Here is a 20,000-nt window from a genome sequence, read left to right on the forward strand (position 1 = left end):
TTTGAAAGGACTGTCTCACTGAGTGGTTGTCTTCTGTCTTCGTTGATTCTGAATTCTGTGGATTTCTGGAAAACTGGAGACATTTTGGCCAATCTCAGTCAGTGTGTGCCACAGTGGTCAGGGATAAGCATTGAGTATGGTATGGTATGTTGATGTTCAGATGAGATTGTCCAATATAACCACTGCTGTTTCAAAGCCAGAATATTTTGCTTTAAAGGAACAGACCACCCTTTTTTGATTTTCACATATTTGCAGTATTTCCCAACATTATTCATGAATGTGCATATAATTTTCGTCTCAGTGTTTTCAGTACTTAGATTTATTTGATCAGAATTATTAGCATAGCTTAGCATAATCACTGGAAGTAACTGGTATCTTTAGCATCAAGCCACAAGTGGTCACTGGACGGAATTAAATTGCCGTTTTACACTCTGGTGAATTTTACATTAATTTTAAAATGGTTTATAAGTACATTTGATTGTGTTTTATTTTGTACCATAGACTTGCATTGCTATGCCTAATGTGGCTATGCTGTTAAACGGGGCAATGCAAAAACATAGACGAAAATTATATGGACATTCATAAATAATGCTTGGAAATACTGCAAATATGTGAAAATCAAAAAAGGGTGGTCTGTTCCTTTAAGCCAGCCAGATAATGCATGGTGAAATACTTTTCGCCTTTGGTCGCATCCGTCCACAGGTTGGAAGTCGAATAATTACGGTCTAATTACGTAATAATTACTGTTGGGGAAAAAGACGTTCCTTCAAACGTGTGCAGCTGCTTGAGAATGGGTAGACAAATTCAGTAGTGCTTTTCAACCTCATACAAACTTGTTGATGAACCCCTGAAACGATACTGGAAAAATTACTTATCATGCGGTGTCTGACCTGTTGCATGTTTCCTGCAGGCACCTCGGGAAAGGTCATCGAGAAGCATCTTCACTCGGGCATGATCAACCCCAACCACCCATGGCAGAAGCTGACGCACCAGGGCAACACAGCCCAGTTCGAGTACCAGATCCGCGTCACCTGCAGCGAGCACTACTACGGCTTCGGATGCAACAAGTTCTGCCGGCCGCGCGACGACTTCTTCGGCCACTTCACCTGCGACAACAGCGGCAACAAGACCTGTCTGGAGGGCTGGGCCGGGAAGGACTGCAACAAAGGTACGTGGAAAAGACCAGCTCACAACTAGATTGGCATGATGTGTAGGACTAATAGCTTTGTAAACGTTGTTTAACCTCTGTTGAGTTGGTGTTGGAACAGTATGGCTGGAATCACTTTCTGGGCATTTTTTCTGGATTATGAACTCAATGTCCGTCAATCAGAGTTGCATGCAATGCATGCAGGCCACAATCTCCACTTGTTGATGTCATCATCGGACAGTGTGAACAGAGATATATTGGTTAGGTCATCTTTCTAGTTATTTCAGATGTGTGGACATTCCTTTTAGGTCCAGAGGCCTGATACTGCGGTACTATCTACAGCTGGACTGTTTTGTGTTTGCATAGATTGACTAAATCTCCTGGATCTACTGGTCCAGAGATGTGCGGAGGAGGAAGTTTTTGTGTTCTCGACTTCTTGTGTTTTAGATTAATCATCTACTGTCAGAAATGTAGCTATGTTTTAACGTTATTGCCTGTTACCCTAGAGGAGGTTTGCTCTCATCTGTGGCTAAAGTCGTGTGAAATCGAAGTTGGCTGAAAGTAGGCTACTGAGTGGGGATTTAGCGGACTTTCCTACGCATTCCACAGATGTTCCCACGAGTGTGTCGGCAGACTCAACATATAAGCCCTGGCATGGTGCAGATAACGCTCAACTCACTAATTCCCCTCCCCTCTCCTCTCTTCTCCCCCCTGTTCCTCCCCATCTCCCCCCCCCACTCCCCCTCTCTCTCTCTGTCTCTCTCAATCTCCTCAGCTATTTGCAGACAAGGCTGCAGCACTGAACACGGTTCCTGTGACAAGCCAGGTGACTGTCGGTAAGTCACAACAATCTCCTTGTCTCGTTGCTGCTGCTGCTGCTGCTGCTGTTGCCGCTGCTTCTGACCTTTACTCCATTTAGGAGACGCTGCCTGTGCTCACCGTACCATATTACTTAACAACATTAAGGGACTTTCAGCGAACTCCTAGAGAATAGTGGTAGCTGCCTGCTGCTGCTGTGACCTGTTTGTGGACTGTTGTGTATGACGCATAGATTCTTTACCAGTTTGTTGCTTTGCTTTTCCCAGAGGTTTCTATTGCAGAGAATGTTGAGAGTTGAGCTTGTAATGAATGTCTTTTCAATATTACATCTTGGTGATGGGCAGTAGTAGCCACAGGTTGTATTTTTGTCATTAATAGGGCTAAATCTGATCACTCCGAAGTTCTGGTGCTGTAGTACCATTGGCTGGAAAAAATTGAAACATGCATAATTCTTTTTTTTTTACATCGGCATAGTAATATTGTTTTTCTTTGTTTCAAGACACGTGCACTTGACTTATGTATTATACGCATTGACATTCATTAGCTTCATGTTGGTGGTGCTCGTTTGAGTGTTCATTGGGATGTTTTAGTGCAGTTGCCTTGTTGATCGTACACTCTGCTGCAGGCTTTTATCAGTGCATCAGCCCCTGCGCCGGCCACTGAAATGCACTGCTTGTTTTGGTAATGGTTTATGAGTTTGCCCTCAGGGGGAAGCCGTTTGGAGATGAATATCAAAACAAGTTAGCACACACCGAGGGGGGTGATATTGCTGCGAGAAAAAGTCAACACGTTCCATTTTGGCTGTTTTCGCACAGTAATTTGGTGTTTTGCCTTGGTCAATTTCGTAAATTACAGTTTTGGGCTCTCATTTCAAGTGCCCTTTCTCTCGCTTTCCTCAGGCAGTGAAAGGCGTTTGAATGCTTTTTGTCTCCTGGGCGTCTGCTGGCGCTCACTTGTGTGAATGTGTTTTTCTAACCCTTAAAATGGATTGTGTTGGTTTGCTTTTCCAAAGTGCCGTTGGTTCATTGATCTGACTGTGGAAGTAAATTAGATTAGGTGTGTAAACAGGAATAAGGCCCTCGCTATCTGCAATTAATCATCCGACTTATCAGCTTTGTCACCCAAGGTAAATGCAGCCAGTGCAGCCTATTGCTTCACCCCTTTTGTAGGCGAGCCAACGGTGATACTGACGAAACCCTATGCACTCTTTTTTTTTAAGTCATGAACCAGCTTGAAGTTGGGAACAAAGCATTTGGCTGTACATCAGGAGGTAGTGCTTGTTGTTTTGTTTGTCTTGCTCTCTTGCTGAACAAAAAGTGCTGAGTTGCATGAGCGACTGGAGTCGACCGCTCCATGCCAAGCGAGCGCTCCGTTCCCATTTTTTATTTCGCCTCTCCCTCCCCAGACATACATGCCCAGAAAAACGACCACGTGATCTCCAGTCATTATGGTCCGGGGCCCGTAGCACGTAAAGCATTTTTATCATGCGTCACAAAAGCCTTGAGGTTCCTGTAAATGTGGACTGCTGCTACTGCACTGCGCTGCTTCACAAGTGCGGGTTACCAGAACAAGGCCCCGTCCATGCATATACTGTAGTGCCAGAAAGAGAACACTGAGTTCCACTGCCTGGGACTGTATATTCCCACAAAGAGGCCATAGGCCAGCAGCAACACTTGGGTGAAAAAAAAGAAATTCCAACACATTTTTTTCCGGCGAAGAAGGGAAAGCATCTCTAGGAACGCTCCACCACCAACACCACAATCACCAAATGCAAATCATCTACCACTTGCCTCGCCCCACCCTAAAACCACCAAATACAGTACATATCTTCAGTTCTCCTACTCCAACCCCCACCATCCCCACTTTCAAATGTACAGTACATCATCTACCACTTCCTCCACCATCTCCGACCCCCATTCCCACCCCAGACTGGGATCTGGGATCTGGGATCTGGGATCCCATGAAGCTCCTACAGCGGAAGTGATCACTGCTCACTGAAGGTTGTTGTCCATTTTTTTTTCAAATGGAGAGAGAAGCGTTACTGGTGGCTTTTTTTTCCCCCTGCGTCTTCTTCTCTCTTGTCGCGAATAGCCTGTTTAATCACAGAGCGGGGTTTACTTAACCACCGCGTTTATTTTTACAGCTGAGCCGCTGCCCGGGGCTAATTGTTTTCTTTCTTTTTCCCAGAGGGCCCTCTCTTTTCTGTTTTCTTCCCTCCCCTCGTCGTCGCACTGTTGAGTCTCTCCAAACGAGGCTCTCGCTATCTCATCAAGAGTCACTTTTTTTTTTAAGGAGCCTCAGCTATCGCCGGAGGTCGGAGATATGGCCGCTTTAATTACGGGGGGGCCCGGCCTTAAAGGAGACGCACTCCAGAGCTGAGGATCCAGAGGCGCTGCTTAATTACGGCTTGCTATGTCCTCTGTGGTCAGTGGGCTCTCTGCGCTATGCCTGGGGGAGAGAGAGAGAGAGAGAGAGAGAGAGAGAGAGAGAGAGAGAGAAAGAGAGAGAGAAAGAGCGAAACGGGGGAAGGAAACATGGAGAGAGAGGGAAGTAGGAGGAGACGCGGGAGAGGAGGGGAGGGTAAACGTGGGAAAACATGGGGCAGGGAGGTCTGGCGGAGCGTCGAGGGCGGCCCTTTTTGAAAACGGCGCGACCAAGCGGCATGAACACAGTCAGCAAACTTGAGAGCCACCCCCTCATCTCTCCGCACTGTCCCCACGCCAAGCCGCCGTTACAGCATTGAAACACACAGCGTCTTGCCACAGGCTAATGTTAGCTCTGAGAAAAGGCCCCAACGGAGCCCTAAGTTGGTCACTCTTTTTTTTTCCCCTCCTCTTTCCCCCTCTTTCTCCTTTGTTTTTTCATGGTCGAGCATTAAATAGTTTGGTTTAAAGACAGTTGTTAGCTTTTCTGAAAAAAAACCCTTTCTTCTATTTTTCCAACAAAAGTCACAGAGGCATAGAACTGCTATTGTCTGCCGAGAGTCAGACGCGAAAATAATCGCTTGCAGAGAGTCTGATATCGTTTGGAAATTCTCCTCCATGTCTTTGCGGTTTTCAATTCAGTAGCCCTTGGCAAGTGGAGCCAGGACAAAGTTATTCCCCAGGCCTGCTGGTGTGGCTCTGGTCGACTGATGTGGCTGTGGCCTGTTCCTTGATTGCTCTGTTTGTTTTTGCAAAGTCCTCTCTGGTGTCAAAGGGATCAATATGATTTGTTGTGTCAGGATGGAAAGGCGAACCGTGTATTTATATGACCATTTTAAGCTGTAAACGAGTAGGTATTAGCATGTGTTCACTTAAAGCGTCCTGAAAGTGTATGTTTATGGTATGGATTACCTGGATCTGTATTGTATGTTGGTGTTAAGGGTGATTTTCAGCCTTACACTCTTTGTAAAATATACTGTGAAGTCCTGAGCCAAAAGTTGGACAACTCCAACACAAACGAGTGTCTTTGTACTAACGGTGTGTGTGCGTGTGTGTGTATGTGCTCGTGTGATGTTTACACAGGTGTAAGTACGGCTGGCAAGGACAATACTGTGACAAGTGCACCCCCCATCCGGGCTGTCAGCATGGGACGTGCATTGAGCCCTGGCAGTGTCTGTGTGACACCAACTGGGGCGGACAGCTCTGTGACAAAGGTAGGGTTCGCTAATGTCTGATTTTTTATTTATTTTTTGATAGATGTGTTTGTGTTTGTGTCTCCATGGTGACACAGTGGTCTGCTTCCTGTGACTCATTCATGTCAAAGCGTTCATCTCTTCGATCAACTCACACTGTTGTTCCTTGAAAGGCAGACAGGGGGGTAGTAGGGGGCATGTTGAATTAGCCTTTTTGAACCAATGAAAAGAAAAGAAAGTCTCAGACACGATGAGCCAATCAGCCAATTTCAATTAGTCTGACAGCTTAAACTGCTGGAATGATTGATGTGGTAAGAAAAGGGACAAGGGACAAAAAGGTCTCTATACCTCCTCATGATACTATTAATAGCAACTGCTATGTGTCTGCATGTCTGTCTGACCTTGTTTCCTCTACCCCCACCACCACCACCATACACACACACACACACACACACACACACACACACACACACACACACACACACACACACACACACACACACACACACACACACACACACACACACACACACACACACACACACACACACACACACACTTTTCCACTCTCCCCATCTGCCCCACACCGTGACAGACCTGAACACCTGCGCGACTCGTCAGCCGTGCCAGAACGGAGGGACCTGCAGCAACACTGGGCCGGACAAGTACCAGTGCTCCTGCCCTGAAGGCTACTCTGGGCTCAACTGCGAGAGAGGTATGGCCCGAACAGCGCTCGTGTCCTCCTTACCCCTTCTCCACCTTATCATCCATGGTTACAAGGGTGGCAGGCTAACAGGAACTAGCAGACCTATGATAGCCTGAAAAATGTCGAAATGGGAAGCGTTAGTGGGTGTGGTATAAAGGTGGATACAACACATAAGCGAGGCGAAATTCAGTGTTTCTTTCTGACTGCTCAACTGACCGGTTGTCGAGGTGAATCAGATGTATTTGAACAGTTATGTTGTATGACCACCGCAGATGAAATTCGCTCCTCATTGGCATACAATTAAACTTGGTCCAATGTTCTCACTTCGCTTTGCTCCTGTTCGCTTGCCTTCGCCTCCCTCATAGGAATCATTAATCAGTGGCAAAGTTTGCTGCTTCATGTGGCCAAATATGCCTGTATGTGTCCCTGGCGTAACCCCCATGCATTGTTTATCAGCATTGTTTATCTGTCCTTTGCTGCACCTCATTCATTCTGCTGATTCTTGTCTCCACCTTCACTTTCCAGTCACAAATGACGATGGTCAGTATAGCGATGGGAAGCCATCCATGCCATGCGGTCGATATTATAAAGCTGAAACCTGATCATCGTGATTGACCCCAGTGTCATCCCCATCACGATATGACAACACTTAATCTCCCGGTGCCTATAGCACACTTGTTACTTTCTCCTCCCGCTACTTACACGACACGGAGGGGAAGTGTTGGACCTCTGTCTCCCTGTCCGATTCGTAGGGTCTCTGTTTTCCATGAGTCACCATCACCCTCCAGTAACAGTAACCCTGTTGGCAACAACAATTGAAAACATCCAGCGAGGGAGTGAGGTCAGCTGTAGGAATTTACATTGTACGAGAGGCGCAAGAGTCCAATGGCGCCGGCCGGCCGGGCCTGGCCCGGGTGACGTTCCACAGTCGGCTACTTACTCTGCTGCTCTCGTGGGCCTGTTAAGCTGAGTTTGTGACGCTAATCAGTCTCTTACACGACCTTAAGTGTAATGACTTGCTCATGACTGGCGTGACGTGATGTAATTGTGTTGTGTCGGATTGTTCCGTGCGCTGCTGCTGCTGCTGTGGCAGCTGCTGCTGCTGCTGCTGTAGGCTCTCATGGAAATGCCGTGTGAGTCCCGGCGAGCGTCTCGACTCGAGTGAGGCGGATGGCAATGCTCGGGAGTTCAGCGCACTTGGTGGGCTGCTGCTGACATCGCCAGAGCCCTTTGCCTGGCACTTGGAACTGGAACAGAGTGGAATGCTGTACGCGTGTGTGCGTGCGTGTGCGTGCGTGCCTGCGTGTGTACCTGCGTGTGTGCGTGCGTGTGTGCCTGTGTGTGGTGTGTGCGAGCGCGCATGTGTGCGCGTGTGACCGGAGACTAGAACTATGTACAGTCTCTTTTCCGTGACACGCCACCACAGCATTGCCAAACAAAAAAAACACAAGAGTCTCTCTCTCTCTCTCTCTCTCTCTCTCTCTCTCTCTCTCTCTCTCTCTCTCTCTCTCTCTCTCTCTCTCTCTCTCTCTCTCTCTCTCTCTCTCTCTCTCTCTCTCCCACAAGTGCTCTCGTAACTTAACAAGGTAGTTGAGGTTCTTCCACTGCTCTGCCGCTCTGTTGTCGAGTTCCACTTGAGTCAGCCCCTCTCTGCTTTTAGTGGGCCCATGGCGGAGAGCAGACGGGGGGGAGTGGGAGTGAGAGAGGGTGGGTGGGAGACTAGAGGGAGACTACAGGGCTGTATTTAGAGTCATATGAGAAGCGGAGTGGAGAGCCCCCTTGGCACGCTTCCCCGAGCTGTTGGCTCGTTCTCCCGCTGCTCTCAGGTCAGTTAATTCCCCCCCCACCTACCCACCCCGTCCTCATCCCTCCCCTGTTTTGATCCACTCCTAACCGGTTGCCTCCGCACTGTTTTGACAGTGGAGCACCCCAGGTGGTCGCACCACGCAGCCAGCCAAGCAGGCAGGCATTATGGGGGGGGTGATGGAGGTGTCATGCAGGGTCTTTGGATACATACACCCCCCTCCCCCCCGCCCCCCAACCCCACCCACCACACCACACCAGACTATGTATTAACCATGTCATACTGACATATCCTCTAACGCATGCATGCACATGTACACACACACACACACACACACACACACACACACACACACACACACACACACACACACACACACACACACACACACACACACACACACACACACACACACACACACACACACACACACACACACACACACACACACACAGCTGTGGGCAAGCCAGAGGTGCAGGTGTTGACAGCCCCCTGTGGACAGGTCAAGCAAATGCTTCCTGACCCCAATTCCCATCACCCACCACAACCAACTGCCTCCCAAGCGCCCCCTCCAACCTTGCCCCCCTCAAGGCCCCACAAACCTCTCACTTCACTACACTAGTGTGAAGAACTCAAGGTGACTGGCAGGAAAAATCTCTCTCTGTCTCTCTGTCTCTGTCTCTGTCTCTGTCTCTGTCTCTCTCTCTCTCTCTCTCTCTCTCTCTCTCTCTCTCTCTCTCTCTCTCTCTCTCTCTCTCTCTCTCTCTCTCTCTCTCTCTCTCTCTCTCTCTCTCTCTCTCTCTCTCCTCTCCAGGGGTCATATTCATCCAACCACAGTAAAGCCTCTATCCTCTCCTCTCACGCCCTAACACCCTCTCCTGTAGTCAGCCTTTAATTCCATTTGTCAAAGACCCACCTCAACCAGAACGATGAAAGGAAGAAAGAGGAGGGTGGTCGAATTCATCCCCTCCCCTCTTTCCTCTCTCTCCCACTCCCCCTGTAATGGTGGGCGGTCAGTCAGATTGGATTGGCTGGACGTCAAGCTGCATTGGCCTAGCCTGGGCGAAAAGCCGACTGTTGACTCAGTCAATCAGTCTGGCAAAAGCCATGAGGAATCTGTCTCCGTGGAGGGTGGTAGATGGTCTGATCTTACTCTATCATTTAAATTCATTGGAGTTCCAAACTCAAATTAAAACCCATATTGTGCTTTATTAGCATGCCTGTTACGATATAGCGTCGCAAAAGCAAACAAATAACAAAACGAAAGTGTGAATTTAGTTACTTTAACCAATCAGTAACGGAGCTCGCGGGTGAGTTCCGCGTCATCCCTCTCAACAGTTTGCTGATTGGCTAAACACAGAACCGAGCTCGAGGCTTTTGCCAGACGATGTGCGGAGCCAAAATCTTTGGGTGGAGTACAGAGGATGGCGTCGCGAGGCTAGCATTGGCCTGCTCAGCTTGTCGTGACAGGCCAGTTTCTGGGTCCACACTGACCTCTGCCCATGGATATAGACGGGCAGGGCCGCCGCTAGGCATAAGCAGAGTAAGCAGAGCGCTTAGGGCCTCAACCACTTTGCCCCCATATTTGGGGCCTCCTAAATTCAGATTGACTAAAGAACGTTTAATTATGGGGCGGGGGGGGGGCAGTTAAGCATTGGGCTGCCCCTAGGGGTGTGTGTGTCTGTGTGTGAGTGAGATAAATTTCATAGAGCAGCAAAGGTGGTCTTCCCGGTAGAGAGGGGATGGTGCGAGGGCGGTATGGGCCTGGGTGAGAGGGCATGTGGCTGGCACGCAGCATGAGAAAAGAGGTGACCAGGTGGGCATGTTGAGCCAGAGGTCCTAACTCTGTGTGTGTGTGTGTGTCTGTGTGTGTGTGTCTACACAGCGGAGCACGCCTGTCTGTCGGACCCCTGCTCCAACGGAGGGAGCTGCCAGGAGACTAGCCAGGGCTATGAGTGCCAGTGTGCCCCTGGGTGGACCGGGCCCTCCTGCACCATCAGTACGTGAACCATGTCTATACACACACACACACACACACACACAGACACACACACACACACACACACACACACACACACACACACACACACACACACACACACACACACACACACACACACACACACACACACACACACACAGACACACAGACACACGCATGTAAACATACACACATGCATACACACACACACACACACAGACACACACAGACACACACAGACACACACACACACACACACCCATACACACAGACACACAGACACACGCATGTACACATACACACATGCATACACACACACACACACACACACACACACACACACACACACACACACACACACACACACACACACACATGCATGCTATGTGCAAAACACACACAGACAGACAGACACGCACGTATATACACACACACAGACCCCTACTCACTTGTTTACTGACTGTCTAATGTTCCTGTTTTCAGATATCGATGACTGCAGCCCCAACCCATGCAGTCACGGCGGCACCTGCCAAGACCAAGTCAACGGCTTCAAGTGCCTGTGTCCACCCCAATGGACCAGCAAAACCTGCCTCATAGGTAAGCAAAGAAGTACCCAATGTAGTCAAGTAAAGTAGCCTGCTTGAAGTTGAGGCCAAAGTGTAGTGCAATGCAATGTAATGTAATATAATGGTACATTGGTACTAGCTACTTTAGCAATATTCCATGACATTTAGCAGACTTACAACAGAGGAGATGACCAGTATAACGTACCACGTGTGGTGACTGAGGAGAAATATGTAAAATGCATCACTCTGAAGGTGATGGAGGGAAAAAAACATGAAAAGAAGCACAAAAAAGCATGAGTGCCTAGGCTAGGATGCAGGCAGGGTTTTGATGTGAAATCATGCCTTTGTTGCGTGGTGGTGCATCAAGATATTACTTGTCTTCTCAAGCGATGTTTGCGGGCAGCGACATGATTGTGCTCTTAATTATCAGATGGCAGGGTTACGGGAAAACGTGCCTGCAACTGTACTGTAAGTTCTGAGGAAGCGATGTTGCTCAATAAAACTGATGCGATGCCAGATCAACAGCTGGTTTGTACCCTTGCCAGGGAACATCGCTGTAAAATTTCACCCCGATGTACTAGTGGTGTATCGTCACTCAGAGTGCTGGTGTTCTCCCGCCCCGGCTTGCTGTTGTGGTAGCTAACCGTTGTTGCGTTATGCTTTATTGGAATTTCTTCTTTTTAACAGGCGCCAACGTGTGTGACGACACCCCGGTGTACTAATGGTGTATCGTCGCTCAGAGCGACGGTGTGCTCCCCGTCCCTGCGTGTGGTTGTGGTAGCTAGCCGTTGTTGATGCTTTATTGGATTTTTTTGTGTTTAACAGATGCTAACGAGTGTGACGACCGACCGTGCAAGAACGCCAAGTCCTGCCGGAACCTGATAGGCAGCTACTTCTGCGAGTGTCTGCCCGGCTGGACTGGGCAGAATTGCGACATCAGTGAGTTTAACCGTCTGTCTGTCTGTCTCTCTGTCTCTCTCTGTCTGTCGGTCTGTCTGGCATTTCTCAAAGTGAAGTGTTCTAGCCTTGCTAGGACGAGTAACACTCGTTTTTGCGGATTTCACCAAAGAGTATCCAATCACTAGTTCTAAGTGTAATTAATAGTTGGATACACCTTGGAAAAATGGCTGTTACTCGTCCTAGCAAAGCACTTTACTTTGAGAAACACCCTGTCTGTCTGTCAGTGGCGGCCATTTTACTGTTTACATCGTCATAGTTTTCCTGGCAACAGCAGTGGTCTCCTACTGTACACTTCTCCCATCACCTCATTATTGTACTCAGGTCCACACACACACACACACACACACACACACACACACACACACACACACACACACACACACACACACACACACACACACACACACACACACACACACACACACACACAGAGGTGTCAAATGATTTTGTGTCTGTAGAGTGGATGTGAAATGTGTCCTGATTGTATTGTGTGTGTGTGTGTGTGTGTGCGCGTGCTTTACAGACATTAACGACTGCCATGGTCAGTGCCAGAATGGAGGAACTTGCAAGGTATGTGTTCCAATCTCTTCTCCTCTCGTCTTGCTGTCTGTCTCTCGCTGTCTGTCTCTTGCTGTCTGTCTGCCTGTCTGTCTGTCTGTCTGTATCTCTCTCTCTCTCTCTCTCTCTCTCTCTCTCTCTCTCTCTCTCTCTCTCCTGCCTCTGTCTTTTGTGTTCTCTCTTTTATTTCCTTTCTGTCTGACTCACTGTCTTTTCTCTCTTTTCCTCACTCCCCCCCTTCCTTCCTCCTCTGTGGCGTGTGGATGTTTGGCCACTTGCGGTTCAATTTGATTTTCACCTCCTCGTTGCCGTAATGAACTCATTTACTACTGACATTTAAAAATAGTTGTGGCACGGCAGCTGAGAAATGCACACATACACACGCATAAACAAACTGACTGGCCCACAAACACACTCACGCACACTCCAACACACACACACACACACACACACACACACACACACACACACACACACACACACACACACACACACACACACACACACACACACGCACACGCACGGCGCACGCACGGCGCACGCACGGCGCACGCACGGCGCACGCAGACAGTTGCCTCTAGCTGGCATAGGTTGTAACAGAGGGGTGAAGAGGGGTAGTGGGATGGTGGGGGGAGGTTGGCCAAGGGACCCGAGACCCAAGGCCGACTAAGTCCAGGGGATTCAGTTACCATAAACATCATTGTTGGGCGTCCATGCCAGGAAAAATGCTTCCGTGATTAAGAGTGCCTTTATAGCATCCCCTCCCCAAACACCAACATGACTTCTTGTTTTGTTTTGAGTTTTTTTTTTTTTTTTTTTTAACTTTGTGGCCTTTTCCCTTTTTACTTTTCCGAAGACTCGCAGTCCTCCAATGGCTGTCACTGTGCTCTTCCTGCTCCTTTCTAGGTTGTATTTGTCTGTGCACATTGTTGTCGTTGGCATGCGTGGGTGGCTTTTACTTGCATGGATTCAGCCATGAAGCTGTTTTTTTATCGTTCTGTCTTGAAGACAGGAACTAGTTATTGCTAGGATCCCAGTCGCTAGGATTTACACCCATGGCAGTCGTCTTCTTTCCACATCCTTTTGTCGTGTACGTCCAAGGTCTATAAACGAGCCCCCACTTTGCCCGGTCAGCTCTCTGTTCTCAGTGAGGAAGGAAGGAAGGCGCAAGTCCTTGCCTCTTTCACGCTCTCTGTCTGTCTCTCTCTCTCTCGCTCTCTCTCTCTCTCGCTCTCTCTCTCTCTCTCTCTCTCTCTCGCTCTCTCGCTCTCTCTCTCTCTCTCTCTCTCGCTCTCTCTCTCTCTCGCTCTCTCTCTCTGCAGGAGGAGTGTTCTTTTCTCTTTCATCATATTGCACTCCCAAGTCTTTCTTTCTTTTTTTCCTTTCTTTGTGTGCCCTTTTCTCTGCCTCACCTCCACATTTTATCTGTCTCTCTTCCTCACTCTTCTTTGCCATGGTCGCTTCTTGACTCATCCCTCTCTCATCTCTCGTTCTCTCTCCGCTCCTCATCAGGACCTGGTCAATGGCTACCGTTGCGTGTGCCCATTGGGCTTCTCAGGGGAGAACTGTGAGACGGACATCGACGAGTGTGCCAGCAGCCCGTGCCTAAACGGCGGGCGCTGTCAGGACGAGGTCAATGGCTTCCAGTGCCTGTGCCCAGCCGGTTTCTCAGGTAACCTGTGTCAGGTGAGCAACACTTAATTGTGTCCCCCCCTACATCACAATGCTATGCTTCTTTGTACCCTTTAATGAAGGTTCCGCCTCTGGTAGTGGTTTTGTAAATTCCTGCACTATCCTTTTACTCTTGCCATAGTATATCCTCCATTTCTTTCTCTCTCTCTCTCTCTCTCTCTCTCTCTCTCTCTCTCTCTCTCTCTCTCTCTCTCTCTCTCTCTCTCTCTCTCTTTCTCTTTCTCTTTCTCTATGCACCTCTCTTTCTCACTCTCCTTTTACTCCTGGCTTGGCTGCTGTGTAGAATATCTGCCCTTTTTATTTATTTTCCTTCGTCAGGGCGTTTAGTGCTGTGTTTCCTGGCCGGGCCCTGCAGGGAGGATGCTGTGGGCTGCTTGTAACGCTGCCTTTTCTCCTCAGCCTCCAAAAATGTTGGCTGTCTCTCTCGTTGTCCTCCTCCATCACACGCTAATATTTTCTATTTATTTGTCTTTGTACCCCACCTTTCTTTCTACTCCTCTCATACCCCCACTATTCCTCTCTTTCTCTTTCTCTTTCTCTCTCTCCATCTCTCTCCCTCTCTCTCTATCTCTCTCTATCTCTCTCTCTCTCTCTCTCTCTCTCTCTCTCTCTCTCTCTCTCTCTCTCTCTCTCTCTCTCTCTCTCTCTCTCTCTCTCTCTCTCTCTCTCTCCAATCCTCTCTACTCTGCAGCTGGACATTGACTACTGCCAACCCAACCCGTGTCAGAACGGCGCGCCGTGCTTCAACTTGGCGTCGGACTACGTCTGCAAGTGCACCGAGGACTACGAGGGCAAGAACTGCTCGCACCTCAAGGACCACTGCCGCACCACGGCCTGCCAGGGTGAGCGTGCAACACTTACTCACTCGCACGTTTTTGTTTTGCTTTCCATCCATACTGCACTGACTCTTTCACCCGAGTCGTACCCTCTCTTGCTGCTTTCCCAACCACCGCCGCCACCAGAGACTGTCAGGCAAAAGGCGCCGTTTAGTTCTTTTTTCTTTCTATACCATCTCTCTGTCTCCCTCTCTCTGTCTCTCCCTCTCTCTGTATCTCCCTCTCTCTGTCTCTTTCTCTCTCTCTCTCCCTTTGCAGCAGGACTGTTCTTTCTCTTTCATCATATCGCACTTTCAAGTATTTCTTTTCTATTTCCTTTCTTTGTGTGCCCTTTTCTCTGCCTCACCTCCACATTTTATCTGCCTCTCTTCCTCACTCTGTGTTTGTCCACCCCCCCTTCTCTGTCTTGTGCTGACTGTTTCTTCTCTCTCTCTCTCTCTCTCTCTCTCTCTCTCTCTCTCTCTCTCTCTCTCTCTCTCTCTCTCTCTCTCTCTCTCTCTCTCTCATTCTCTCTCTCTCTCTCATTCTCTCTCTCTCTCTCATTCTCTCTCTCTCTCAATCTATCTAGCTCTCCATCTCCTGCGTTTCTGTAAAGTGATCTCCTTGTAGCGTGGTGCTATTGTGTAGTTGCTGAGTAAGGCTAGCTTGGTGGAGCCTGCCCCTGCCCCTGCCCCTGCCCTGCGCTGTGAGTTCCCCCCCGGGGGAGACATGAGTGAAAAGGACGGCTCAGATTCAGCTTTCATGAGGCTTTCAGGCCTTTTGTTGCCAGTTCTTCTCTGGACAGCTGCCCTCCTCCTCCTCCTCCTCCTCCTCCTCCTCCTCCTCCTCCTCCTCCTCCTCCTCCTCTCCTCTACCTCTCCTCCTCCCCTGTTCCTCCACTTGCTTCCCGATTCCCCCTCTCCCTCTCCTCCTCCTCCTCCTCCCCACCCTTTCCCCTTCACTTCCTCTCCCCCCACCTCCTCCCACGATTGCCCAAGCTCTCTCTCCTGGAAAATCTGGCAAACTCTTCACAGCTCTGTGTGTGTTCTCGGTTTGGTAATGACTTTGGTGGGATTCCCTGTTTTTGGTGTGTGTGTGTGTGTGAGAGAAAGAGTTTGTGAGTTTGTGTGCGTGTGTGTGGGAGTTTGAGTTTGTGGGTGTTTTTAAGGAGAGATTATGTGCGTGGATATATGCGTGTGTCAATGTGTATACAGGTGTGTGTGTATGTGTGCGCGTGTGTGTGTGCGTGTGTGTGTGTGAGGGAGAGAGAGAGAGAGAGAGAGAAGGGGTTAGACCAACCGCAGTGCTGCTCGTTCAACAGTGTTTCACTACACTTGGCCCTTCACTGGGATAGTAGATCTTGGAGTGTGTGCACGTGCGTGCGTGTGTGTGTGTGTGTGTGTGTCTGTGCGTGCGTGTGCGAGCAAAAGTCAAGTCATGTCACTTTTTTTTTTTTACCCCGATCTTTCCAAGAACCAACACGGTGGATTTCAGAAAGTCGACATAAAAAAGAATATTAAATAAAAGAAAAGACAAAAGCACTGAAGAAGAAGAAGAAGAAGAAGAAGAAGATCAACTGCAAATTGCCCAGGAAGGCCCATAACCAGGCGACGGGCATCAAAAAGGCATCATCTGCTCAGCTGCGCTCTGCTCTGTTCTGCTCCCCTCTTTTGAGGATTATTGTGGTCTCTTCATCACAGAACATTAGTGGGACAATAACAAACACAGACTGGCAGAGTAGAGGCTCCGTCATGGGCTTAATGGCTTCGCATTTTGCCTTTTGTCTGCGTTTCTTTGTGTGTGTGTGTGTGTGTGCGTGTGTGTGTGTGCGTGTGTGTGTGTGTGTGTGTGTGCTTGCGTGCTTGTGCATGTGTTTGACTATGCGTGTGGGTGTTTGTTTTAAGGTCTTGTATCTTTCATGTGTCACTGAACGTCTTTCCTTTTTTTGTGTGATGGCCTCAAAAAGCCTTTGCTGTGCTCATTTCTTTCTCTCTTTCTTCCCTCCCTCCTTCTCACCACTTTTTTTCTCCTGCTGTCCCTCAACACACAGTGATTGACAGCTATTCAATGGTGTTGTGTTTGTTTTTTCGGATATTGTCTGTTGTGTTGAAGCTGAATGCTTTCATTAGCCCTTGCCATGCTCATGTCTCCGTCTCCGCCTCTGTCTCCCTCCCTCTCTGTGTTCCTATAGTGATTGACAGCTGTACAGTGGCCGTGACGTCCAACAGCACCCCAGAGGGCGTGCGCTACATCTCCTCTAACGTGTGTGGGCCCCACGGGCGATGCCGCAGCCAGGCTGGGGGCCAGTTCACCTGCGAGTGCCAAGAAGGCTTCCGAGGGGCCTACTGCCACGAGAGTAAGTCCCAAACCAAAAAAAACTGTACTGTTGTACTGACAGCATGGGCATGGGGTTGGGAGGGGAAAGGAGGGCTGTGCTGATGAATGTGTGTTTTAAAATAAGTTTGATTGTAGAGGTAGTGTAAGTGTATTTTTTTTGTTTTGATAATGACTTTGTACTATTGCCTGGATTTTGGTGTGAAGTTGTGTGTGTCTCTGTGTGTGTTTTTTTGATGATGACTTGGTTTGGGTGTGTGTGTGTGTGTGTGTATGTGTGTGACCCTTGAAAATAACTTGTTTGACAAGGTTGAATTGCATGGGAAGTTGTTTGAATCCCGTTTGTTGAGCTGGAAGATGTTTTGACAGCGTTTTCACATTTTCACACGTTCTAGAAAATTTGAAATTTTGCCTGTGCTTGACGATGCAGCACCCCCCACCCCCCTCCTTTTCTCCCTTCCCCCCTCCCTCCCTCCACCAGACATAAATGACTGCGAAAGCAATCCGTGTGAAAATGGCGGAACGTGTATCGACAAAGTCAGCGTTTACAAGTGCATCTGTGCCGACGGCTGGGAGGGGGAACACTGTGAGATCAGTGAGTTTCGTTTCGTTTCGCTTCACTTTGTCTCATCTCCTCTCCCCGCTTCCCTCATTGGTTTTTGGTTTTGGTTTGCCTTGTCTTGTTTATGTGGCACTAATGTGATGTTGGCATGTCATTTTAAACCCGAGTTGCGTTTCTCAAAAGCGCCGTTGCTAAACTTCTTAGCATCTTACTTGGTTGCCATGCAACGTCCCTCTGGTAATCAACGAAGTAGGCAACTGGTTAGCAACGGCCCTTTTGAAAACCCATGGACAGAAAAGTGCTTTTGTGCATTTTGCTTCTTTATATCATTCATTTATTTATTTTTTTTGCTCACGTCTTTGAACCGCTTGGCTCTGCAGACATTGACGACTGCCGCATGAGTCCTTGCCTCAATAAAGGGACGTGTCAAGACCTGGTGAACGACTTCTACTGCGAGTGCAGGAATGGCTGGAAGGGAAAAACCTGCCACTCCCGTAAGAAAGCTTTCTTTATCTCTCTCTCTCTCTCTCTCTCTCTCTCTCTCTCTCTCTCTCTCTCTCTCTCTCTCTCTCTCTCTCTCTCTCTCTCTCTCTCTCTCTCTCTCTCTCTCTCTCTCTACCCAATGTTCTTCTCTCTGGCTCTCTCTCTCTCTCTCTCTCTCTCTCTGTGTGTGTGTGTGTGTGTGTGTGTGTGTGAGAGCGTGTCTGTGTGTGAGAGCGTGTGTGTGAGAGCGTGTCTGTGTGTGTGTGAGAGCGTGTGTGTGTGTGTGTGTGTGTGTGTGTGTGTGAGAGAGCGTGTGTGTGTGTGTGTGTGAGAGTGTGTGTGTGTCTGTGAGAGCGTGTGTGTGTGAGAGCGTGTGTGTGTGTGTGTGTGTGTGTGTGTGTGTGTGTGTGTGTGTGTGTGTGTGTGTGTGCCTGAGAGCGTGTGTGTGTGAGAGAGAGCGTGTGAGTGCTATGGAGAGAGAGAGAGATAGTTCCTCTCCTCCTTCATCTGTGTGTGTGTGTGTGTGTGTGAGAAAAGGCAGACGCGTGGACTTGTGAAAGCGCTGTACTGACTGTACTGTACTGTTGTACTTGCCATCCGCCCCTGCAGGGGAGAGCCAGTGCGACGAGGCCACCTGCAACAACGGCGGGACCTGCCTGGACGAGGGGGACAACTTCACCTGCAAGTGCTCCCCGGGGTGGGAGGGGGCCACATGCAACATAGGTGAGTCTCACCTGGCCTCCCCTGCTCCCTTCCTCCCCCTCCTCCCCTTCCCCCTCCCCTCATCATCATCCCCTCCAGTAGGCACACGTTGCCCCAGTTTAAAGGCCGTGACCTGCTGGGATTGCCGTTTTTTAAAGACGCTCATACCACAGACGCAAAAGACGTGTTAACAAGGACCGGAACCGTCAGCGATGCTTTGAGGGCATTCCCAAAAAGTTCATAAACGTGCGCACACAAACACACACACACACACACCCCCCCCACACACACACACACACACCACGAAACGGTGAGGGAAAGGTTTTCCCAAGCAAGAAGCCAAGCGGCAACATTTTAAGCGGATTTCGAGAGCATTAGTGCTGAACGTTTTGCCACCAACCCGGGCCTACGGGGCGTCGGATTGCAGGCCAGAGTCTCAACACCTGCTCGTCATTCGAAACCCACTTATCACGACCCAGGCCAGGCCTCCAGGTAGGCAGATAGGGGTTTACGTAGACATCCCCCCCCCCCAACCCCCCAACCCTCAATCCATTTCTTTTTAAAATCTGGCTTCTCAATCAGTGCTCTTCCCATTCCGTTCTTTTTTATCATCGGCCCGGCGGTGCTGACACTAATCTCCCGCCAAAAAAGCGTGATCAGACTGATTAGCCCTCCCTGTCACTAAGGTTCAGCCTGTTCAGGGTCCAGCGACTCCCAAAAATATAAAGTGTTGGCTGACTTTTTTTTTTTTTTCGTTTCTTTTTTCTCTCTCTCTGTCTCTGTCTCTCTCTCTCTGTAGTGTTCTCTTGCAATTAATCCAGGGTTGCTGTTAGTGAGAACCTTTCTGTTTTATATAATGCTGCCGAGGGGTTGGGTTTGTGGCTCAGGGTTCTTATGATCCGGATTTAAATTCCTACCTGTGTCCTTTCGATCCCCTCCCTTTTCTCTCTCTCTCTCGCTCTCTCTCTCCCTCTCTCTCTCTCTCTGCAGCAAAGAACAGCAGCTGCCTGCCCAACCCCTGTGAGAACGGAGGAACGTGTGTGGTGAGCGGCGAGTCCTTCAAGTGTGTCTGCAAGGAGGGTTGGGAGGGCCCCACCTGCACTGAGAGTGAGTGTCACGGCTCAGGTTTACACACACACACACACACACACACACACACACACACACACACACACACACACACACACACACACACACACACACACACACACACACACACACACACACACACACACACACACACACACATATGCAT

General features: G+C 49.1%; 1 protein-coding gene across 1 annotated transcript in view; it reads left to right on the top strand.

Annotated features, from left to right (window-relative positions):
• The window catches only part of jag1b (jagged canonical Notch ligand 1b), a 48,418-nt gene that overhangs the window by 16,935 nt on the left and 11,483 nt on the right, over window positions 1–20,000 (top strand). The window contains exons 4-18 of the mRNA XM_063191368.1: window positions 911–1,168; window positions 1,923–1,983; window positions 5,473–5,603; window positions 6,178–6,297; window positions 9,978–10,091; window positions 10,557–10,670; window positions 11,465–11,578; window positions 12,123–12,169; window positions 13,670–13,843; window positions 14,541–14,691; window positions 16,856–17,020; window positions 17,480–17,593; window positions 17,941–18,054; window positions 18,653–18,766; window positions 19,736–19,852. Of these exons, the coding sequence (XP_063047438.1) occupies window positions 911–1,168; window positions 1,923–1,983; window positions 5,473–5,603; window positions 6,178–6,297; window positions 9,978–10,091; window positions 10,557–10,670; window positions 11,465–11,578; window positions 12,123–12,169; window positions 13,670–13,843; window positions 14,541–14,691; window positions 16,856–17,020; window positions 17,480–17,593; window positions 17,941–18,054; window positions 18,653–18,766; window positions 19,736–19,852 (1,908 nt within the window). The remainder of the gene's footprint in view (window positions 1–910; window positions 1,169–1,922; window positions 1,984–5,472; window positions 5,604–6,177; window positions 6,298–9,977; window positions 10,092–10,556; window positions 10,671–11,464; window positions 11,579–12,122; window positions 12,170–13,669; window positions 13,844–14,540; window positions 14,692–16,855; window positions 17,021–17,479; window positions 17,594–17,940; window positions 18,055–18,652; window positions 18,767–19,735; window positions 19,853–20,000) is intronic.

Source organism: Engraulis encrasicolus, chromosome 24 (genome assembly GCF_034702125.1).
Source record: "Engraulis encrasicolus isolate BLACKSEA-1 chromosome 24, IST_EnEncr_1.0, whole genome shotgun sequence".
NCBI lineage: Eukaryota > Metazoa > Chordata > Actinopteri > Clupeiformes > Engraulidae > Engraulis > Engraulis encrasicolus.